At 41.1% G+C, this 9,012-nt stretch overlaps 1 protein-coding gene across 1 annotated transcript in view; it reads left to right on the forward strand.

Moving 5' to 3' along the window:
- Window positions 1-7,341, forward strand: part of POU6F2 (POU class 6 homeobox 2) — a 258,232-nt gene extending 250,891 nt beyond the window's left edge. Inside the window, exons 8-9 of the mRNA XM_009321448.1 lie at window positions 3,247-3,415; window positions 6,782-7,341. Of these exons, the coding sequence (XP_009319723.1) occupies window positions 3,247-3,415; window positions 6,782-7,286 (674 nt within the window). The 3' untranslated portion in view covers window positions 7,287-7,341. The remainder of the gene's footprint in view (window positions 1-3,246; window positions 3,416-6,781) is intronic.
- The last annotated feature ends 1,671 nt before the right edge of the window (window positions 7,342-9,012 follow it).

A 9,012-nucleotide genomic window follows, 5' to 3' on the forward strand; every position in this document is an offset into this window, starting at 1 on the left:
CTTTCCCCTATTAAAACCACAGCAAATTTGCACTCAACAACAAACTCATGCAGGATTTTCAGAAGAATTCGAAAGTGGAATAGTATTCCCTTCAGTAGGAAAAAAGGGGTTTCAATGCAGGAGAGCCTATGGATTTTACTTCTTCCATTCTGCTCACCCACCTTCACCATCCACCAGGACATGTGGGGGAATTTTAGCTGGCTTCCTTTTTGTTAGGGGATGTATACACATATCCCCTAAAGTGGTCCCAGATGACTCTCACCTTTCTCCAGCACCCAGTAGTTTCATAGACACAACAGCCACTGCTTTATCAAGCCCTAAGGTACATTGGGAATCTTTAAATGCTGTTACTGTAGATCCCAGCCACTCAATGAGATTGGTATTCTTTATTTTCCTGCTGGCACTGTGCTGCCTTCTCTAGGATATCCACTTAATTTAAAAACCACTGGTTTATTTACAGTCTTCAATAAGCTACTCTTCCTAAATATGTGAAGTGCGCTATACACTTAACTGTTCTGAGAGCTCGGAACTTATTAAAACAAAGTCCATTATCTATTTATATATATTTATGTATGTGTATGTATTAGTCCACAGAGTCCAAGATTATGTATTTATGGCATTTTAATGGCAATAGAGTAAAACAGACCAGTGCTGTTATATGATGATGTCAACAGAGTGGTCTTCATAGTACTACTTGAGTTTTACGGAGCTGATGATAGAGAACAAGGGACTGCTTATATGGATTTCAAAGGACTTTGAATCACACCTGAAGTAGAAGTGGTTCTGATGTGATACAAATGCTACTCTCCCTACAGTTGAGGGATAAAAGGCTTCAGTGTTTTGGTCCACCTCTGTTAGTACTTTCCTCCTCCCAAAGATACTACGTAAGAATGAAGCCTCTTTCTCAACAGATACTCCGCCATATATTACAACCTACTCCCATACTCCTGACGTGCATCACAGGCTTTTTTCTCATCTCAAGGAGAGCTCAGCTTAATTGTTCCCTCATCCAAGCCCCCTGAGCAGGAAAGGACTTTCCATGATGTTCACTGTTGCAACAGTGCCATACCAGCAGTATCCAGCAGAACTCCTCTATAATCATGTGCAAGCAAATAACCCCTTAGCTTTCTTACCTCCCTTTTTATTTCTAACAGGAGTTGGGGAGGTTTACAGGTGCCAGTTACCGTAGCGTTTGCTACTTTGAAAGTTCTCTGGGAACACCTGGATTGTCCTTTGTCACATCCCTAATAGCCTTAGTCAGAGGCCGTGAAGTGCAGGAAAGAAAGAGGCGAGGAAGGTCACCATCTTAGTGCACTTTACTCAAGGGAATCTTTGAGGCCATTATCATTTATGATATTTTGTACATTTATCGATTGCTCTTCAGAAACCCAAAGGGCACATACATAAGCATCCAGCTCCATTCTGTGTCTCTGCAAATCGGAACTGGTATGCTAGATAGATAGACTGTGTATGGGGTAAGTAGGAAAATTTCACACCTCTAAAGGCAATTACTTTACAAACCTGAGTGGCCCCTGTCATAGCGCCAACTACTTAAAACCAAATAATACATGCCCTAGCTTTATACTGAATGAACGCATGCATGTGCGCGCAGGTGAGCTCAAGCACAGCACTGACAACAGGAGGGACGATTCTGAGTGTGGAGCATTGTCAAAACTAGGTTCAGCCTGTGTGCACGTTTACCTGTATGCATAGTTCATCTGGTCTCTGGTTGCATACACGAGTATTTTTTAAAATACTATTGCTATGCGTGCTTCTTACACTCAAGTTGTGAATTGATATAGGCTAGATTTATACAGCAGAAAAACCTCTTCCCTCTGTCTATTATTGGACTAAAAGTTTTTTTTATAGGACATTTCCATCATAAGGGAATTTTACATCAGGTTTATAAACCCTTGAAAATAAAGGCTTAGTGACTGTAATGCTGACAAGCCCTTAGCTATAGCAGTACTAGCAGGAACCACTCTCATACAGGGTTCACAATAGTAATGTAGTCTAGCACCGTCCTTGGACAACTGCTTGCATTTACAGAAATTGATGGGTTATTGTGCTGCAAACTTTTCACCTAAGAAGTCTGAGGAATGAGGTGAAGAACAATAGAGATGTCTCGCTGGGAGAATGGCTTCACTACATGCAGGATTGCACAACACTTTGAAATCTTCCACCATCCCAGTCCCATGCTGTCTCCGACTTGGCAAATGCTTTTATTTAGCCAGGTATCAGTAGCTTGGGGCGGGGGGGAAAGTTCCATTCTCCAGCTGTTGTGTCATTTCCCTTGATAAGTCCTAAATTGACCGAGTTATCCAGCACCAAAGGAGCTTTCCTGTGGTAGACATGCTTTATTATGTGCCCTTTCAGGAACAAAGGCTTCTGTGTCAGTAAACTGCTATGGAGAGGAAGGACAGATTTATTCTCACAGCATCATAAGCATTATCTTCTGAGGAGCTAATAGAAAAGTAAAAAATTGTGCAGCATTACCATCCAAAACCTAATGGCTGATGTTGCTGCTCCTTGATTATCAACCTGATGGGAGGCAGAATGAAAAGCTTGGAAGGCTGCTTCTCAGAAGGGCATATTTTAAAAGACGATTTTTAAATTAAGGAGTTTTTAAAGGCAGCATTTTGTTTGGGCTTGTTCATTTGCTGGATTATTTTGGACGTTTGGCTGGTGGGTTGGACTGGGTATTGTGCAAAAGGGAAGGAAGGTTTGTGAATCTCCTTATTTGGCATTAGTTTTAGATAAAGCGGAAAGTCTTGATTTCAAATTAAAAACCCAACTAGTTCATGCATATATTTAGCCCTCCCCACAGACTGCAAATAAATATATTAACACCACCCTTCCTTCTGTATGTAATAAGAAGGGGAAACGGGGGACATGACTTGTCAACCTGGGGGAGATTTTGCACGGCACAAATGGCAGTGAGGAGCCCAGGCACCGCCTCACTCGGAGGTGAGTTGGCCGTTTTCAGGAGTTCAGCCACAAAGTATGTCTTTGAAAATCTTTCACCAGCACCTGGAAACACTGCAGCCTAGTTAGCATTTTAGCAATCTGAACATGCTTCGTAACACACCTGACAAGGCAAGCCTGTTTCTGTTTGGGGAAGAAGAGAAAGTGATAAGTATTTAAAAAAAATGAACATGAACATCTTGACTATGAAAGCTGGTGTAAGCCTAGCCCACTCATATGTGACGTGAAGAACTGACATGATTAAAAAAAATATTTCAACAGATCCTCAAACAGCCACTGGAGAGGTGGATGGGGTGAATCTGGAAGAAATCCGAGAATTTGCCAAAGCTTTTAAAATCCGGCGCCTGTCCCTTGGCCTGACACAGACTCAAGTTGGCCAAGCCCTAAGCGCCACCGAAGGCCCAGCCTATAGCCAGTCTGCCATCTGCAGGTAACAAGTTACATCATAAACTCTCCTCTCCTCTCTTTGTTCTTAATAATTATCCAGTTTATTGTGAGGAGCATGCTTGTGTTTGAGTCTCATGTCTTTAGAATGTATTATTTAATCTGGGACTTAAATTAGCCAATAATGTTGGTATCTGGCAGCTAAAATGTTCTTATTGTGTACCCCTAAAGTAACTTTAGTCTTTTTTTTCCCCTCCTTCTTTTTTAAACAAGTGAGAAACAATGTTCCTGGCATTGAGACTTAATTCAGTAGACGAGCTGGAGACCCTGCTGATGCTGGATAAGCACCAGCTGACCCTCTTCATACTGTGCCATTTTCTACAGATAGGGTTACTGAACAAATATTTCATGGCTGCATCCCTGCTAAGTTAAAGCCTCTATTACTGTGGTTAGCACTTCACATAGAGGATGTTAATGATGATTTACCTAGGCAACACAGAAGGGAAAAAATTATCCTTCCTGCTACCTTGCAAACCGGCAGCTATTCATCTTCTATCACCCAAACGTTTACTAAAAAACCAAACAGACAACCCACGTATGCAAAGCAGAAGCAGAAATCTGCCCTAATCATAAGAAATGATAATACAGTCTTGGCAGAGTTAAAGTAGTTAGAAGCAAACACCGTATACGCATGTATATGTGTTACAGTAGTCCCATGTTTATGCATGAGGTAACAAACACACTTAGGTAACAGCTTTTTCCTCTTGGGCAATGCCTTATAGTCCTTCTCCATCAGTGAAAGCCAAGAAACCAACTCTAAGCTCATTTAAGTGGATTTTGTTCTTGGTGATCCATGAAATGCTCTGTCTTTTTATCTGCTCTTTATACTTTTAATGTATTCCCCATAGAACGGAAGTGTACTTTTCCTGCAGTTTAAGACTAAGGTTATAAATAACATCAGTATGGGGTAGTGAGCTTGCAGCTCACATTTTGCTCAATGATTTTCCATAAAACCCATTGATTGTTGTTAAATACAAAAAGCTCCATAGGATCCTCTCACTTCTATGGTCTCCCCTACTGTTTTTTCTTATAAGATACCTCCCTGTAGAAAATAACCTTTATTCAGTCTATACAAGGATACTACTGCTGGGAAATTTGTTTCAAGACTTGTATATCGTTATACCAAACAACATGTACTGCAGTATCAACACTAACAAGCAATGCCAATGATATGAATGCTATTGCTCCCTGTTGCTAAGGATTAATTTTATATTTTTTTTTTTCTTCACTGTGGTCAATTGGTAAAGAATGCCTAAAACGGGTAGAGCTTTTAGCAACTGCCAATTTGTTGTAGCCTTAAGTTGCTGTTTAACATACTATACCTTGAAGTGGTAAATTGCAGTTTCCTTTGCTTTTGTCTAGTTTGCTGTCTTCTCATTTCCTCCATCTACCTCACATCTGAGAAAACCACTGGGGATGGTTTGAATTTTACTAAGAGAAAGGGTTCCCCACTAACTGATTATCGTGAAAACCCCAATAAAGGTGAAGTTGGAGCACAGACAGGGCTAACAAAAGCCCAGAATGTGGAGACCCTTTACAGAGGGCTCCTTAGAGGGACAAATTGCTCAGAACATGAGGACTGGGTGCAGAAGCTGGTCCCAAATACTTGCAAGGTTTTTTTTGGTTCCTCTACCCACCCACCCACCCCACACACCCCCGATGGATACCACTTTGGGGTGTAATTACCTGCTATCACTGTGTGTTTCTTGATAAGCACCAAGACAAGCTGCTTCAGTGGCAGTATGCTGTTCCTCGGAAATAGTAGGTTTAACTTTTCTTTTAATGGTAACAAAGGAATTTCAGTACAAACTCCAGGGTAATGGCAGGGGCAGTAAGGTAAGCAAGTTGAACGACCAACTCGGAGACAGAAGTGGAGTCTCCTGGTGGCCTGTGTAGGTCGTATCAGCAATATACCACCTTGCTGATATGTTCTGCCTGCAAATAACAGCATTTTCTTAACTTGAGACAACGCGTTTTAAAACATACACTTCAGCCTGAAATATTACTGGACACCAAGGAAGGACACCTTGCAGTCAATACCACACTAGGATCCCAGGCACCAGTTACAAATTCTTTGGAGTGTTATTATCTGAAATTATTACTTGTCTTATTCTTTGTTTGTGAGAAATGCTTTGTTTCTTGCTGGAATATTTTCTGCAGCTGCCACGTGCTGAATAGAGACACTAAAACCTGCCAACTCCAGTCACCCAGTTGCTTTGCACAAAGGCATTGATTCGGTCGGTCTCACCTCCAGAGCACGTCGTGATTAGTGGCAGCGGCGGTGCTTCAGCACCGGGCAGGCTGGAGAGTGCAGCAGCGCCGCGCAATAATTGTTGCCTTTCCGCAACCTTAAATACTGCAATGTGGGGGGGTGGACATAGGTGAAGTGGGGAAATGCAAACGGGTGGCATCAGAGGAGTTGGGTTAAGACTTTTTTAATGCGTAGCAAGAGAGGATGAACTCGGCAAATGAAAGAAACAAGATTTTTATAATATAAGAAAGACTTGAAATGTGAACTCGGCTCTTCTGCTTGTTTTTGAAAAGATTAAAGCTTTGTGTGGCTGCTTTTCCAGATGTTTTATAATACTTGTAAAATCTGGTTTGGCAAAAGACTTTTGATGGCAAAATGATATATGGAAGACCTCATTTACAGGAAATGATATCATTCTGGTACAGTTTGCAGAAATCCCACAATAAACCCAGCTTGGTGCCACAGCATATTAGTAGACTATTATGCTGGGTTTCATCTGGAAAACATGAGTCTGTCTTTGCACATTGTGGGGGCAGTCAAGATAATTGCAAAGTGTCCAGCTGTTTCAGCTGAACACCACCGTAGCTATGGGAATCTTTTTCCGACCCAGAAAAGGGATATAGCGTTAACTTGCAAACAGTGAAAATTGCTGAAAAATGAAAGGAAAGGAAACCTGATATTCAGAGGCTAGTAACTGCCATCGGTTTGTATTATTAAAGCTGTGGTGTTTGGGCAACGTGGGATGGGAGGGGAAACAAAAGGATCAATCACAGAGATGAGATGATAAAGAGCAATTGCCTTTGATGTCATTTCCTGTAATTAGACTTAGCCTTAAGGGTTTCGAAGATTGTCAGAAATATGAAAACGCGACTCATAACCTGTATTATTTAGTGTACTTAGAATTTTGCTGTAGTGCTCGTTTTGTGTTAGCTTAAATATCTAACTCTCTCTATATATATATATATATTTATAGATATACCTATCTGGTAGTTTTCATAATCCATTGTAAATTACCTCTGCCAGTCAATCAGTCAGGCAGGCAGGAAGTCCCACCCTGGCAGAGCATCAGTGTAAGACTCTTCTTTCTCAATTTTCCCTCAGACACACCATCCTGAGAAGCCACTTTTTCCTACCACAGGAAGCCCAAGAGAACACTATAGCTAGCAGTCTGACAGCCAAACTGAACCCTGGCCTTTTGTATCCTGCCAGGTTTGAAAAGCTGGACATCACCCCTAAAAGTGCCCAGAAGATAAAGCCGGTGCTTGAGCGGTGGATGGCTGAGGCTGAGGCCCGCCATCGAGCAGGTATGCAGAACCTTACCGAGTTTATCGGAAGCGAACCATCCAAAAAGCGCAAGAGGCGTACCTCATTCACGCCACAAGCCCTTGAGATCTTGAATGCCCACTTTGAGAAGAACACGCACCCCTCTGGGCAAGAAATGACAGAGATTGCAGAGAAACTGAACTATGACCGGGAAGTAGTTAGAGTTTGGTTCTGCAATAAGAGGCAAGCACTGAAGAACACAATTAAACGTTTGAAACAACACGAGCCTGCGACAGCAGTTCCTATGGAGCCTTTAACAGACTCGCTGGAAGAAAACTCCTAAAAACAAAACAAAACAAAACCAAACCACACACAAAAAAACCCGCACCAACAGAAACGTAACCATTCGAACTCTGTGAAAATACCTGTTCATCACCCTTGTAAGTAAAAGACTGAGAAAACTACAAGAAGGACAGAACAGTTTATAAATGTCCGTGGGTTTTCCTATTTAAAAAACAAAACAAAAAAATACACAACACTTAGTGTGTGTGTGTGTCGTAGAATTAGTTCCCAAGAAAAAGCCAGTTTTTTTAAATGGACTTAAAGTAAACCAAATAAATGCTTACTTTTTTTCTGTATATTATGAAAATGTGAACACATTTTAAGGAAAAACAAAACAACAAAAAAAAACAAAAAAAAAAAAACCACAAAAATTAAAAAAAAACTTTTATCTGTTTAAAAGAGAATACAAGCCTGCCACCTGGAGGAGTGATTGTAGCCTTTCAGGTATCAAGTGCTGATTCACTATGAAAACTATTAACCAAAGTCAGAAACATGGCATTGCAAACTAGATTGTTAGTCTACTCTTTTATGAGTGTAAAATTGTGTTACGAATTTTTACATTTGTATTTTGCAAAGAGGAAAACAACAGGATTAATTTCTCTCATCCTTGTTCGCACCCCCTGCAGGTGTGTACAAACAGGTGTTAAAGCCATTCCATAGTGGTCACCACCTTTTCTTTTCTTTCCTTTTCTTTTAGTCAACAGTTTTGCAATCTCCAAGTGTTTGGGTGCCAAAAATAATTTATTTTTATTGTTATTCGCAGGGTTTGGTATTTCTCTTCTAAGGGTGTATGTCTCGGTTTGCATTTCTTTTTTTTCTTTTTTCCTGATTCTTTTTGCTGCCTCCCCCCTTCCAGCTCATTCTCCACCCCTTCCCCAAACGCACACAACCCAGTACTGTTTGAAGATTTTTAAAAAGAAAAGTGAAATCTGAACACTTTTGTATTGATATGCTGAAATGCAATAGAGGACAAAGAAGGATTAGGATTCTGTCTGATGAACTGTCAGCCCACGCTGAACATTGTGCTTATTGTCGACTGTGTAGCCTGGGATTTCTCTGTCCTTTGGCCATGAACCTGGAGAGGTTACCAAAACTCATTTTGTAGTATAAATATAAACTGCACACTTGGTTCAGTACTGCATCTGTATTATGGTTCTGTTTGAAGCAATTTCTCTCCAAAGTCTGCTAGCCAAAGAAATTTCTTGAGATTCTGATGAAAAGAAATGGACAGGCCGAGAAGTGATGAGGATGTTTTGGTGGTTACGTCACTATGGACTGTTTCAATGGTAGTGCTTTGTTCCTTCTGCCTTTTTTTTTATGTCATCCCGATATTGATGTTTGCCCTGTTGACCTCTTCAGTAGGAGGATGTGTTTCTGCAGGTGTTTGCTGTGACCGCTGGCTAGACTAAGCAATCAAGATATAGGGAAACCCATTGAATATCCTTTGGGAGTAGTAAGGTGGGTCACCTGCAATATGTTTCAGGTGAATTGATTTTCCTTTAAAGACAACTTATCTCTCTGGCTTCCTTTTTGATTGGACAAGCATCTTCTAAAATACCGTGGTCATTGGTTCTACGAGTATACCAAGGCTCAGAGGGAGAGAAAGGTGTTGCAGGTTCTCGATGGGGCTGACCCGTGAAGGTCACCTGCAGTTTTCATCTTCTGCTGAGTCCTGCTCCAGCCTTTGGGGTTCAGCCCACTATTAGGGTAGAAGCTGCACCTTGATC

Source organism: Pygoscelis adeliae, unplaced genomic scaffold (assembly GCF_000699105.1).
Source record: "Pygoscelis adeliae isolate BGI_AS28 unplaced genomic scaffold, ASM69910v1 Scaffold40, whole genome shotgun sequence".
Lineage (NCBI taxonomy): Eukaryota > Metazoa > Chordata > Aves > Sphenisciformes > Spheniscidae > Pygoscelis > Pygoscelis adeliae.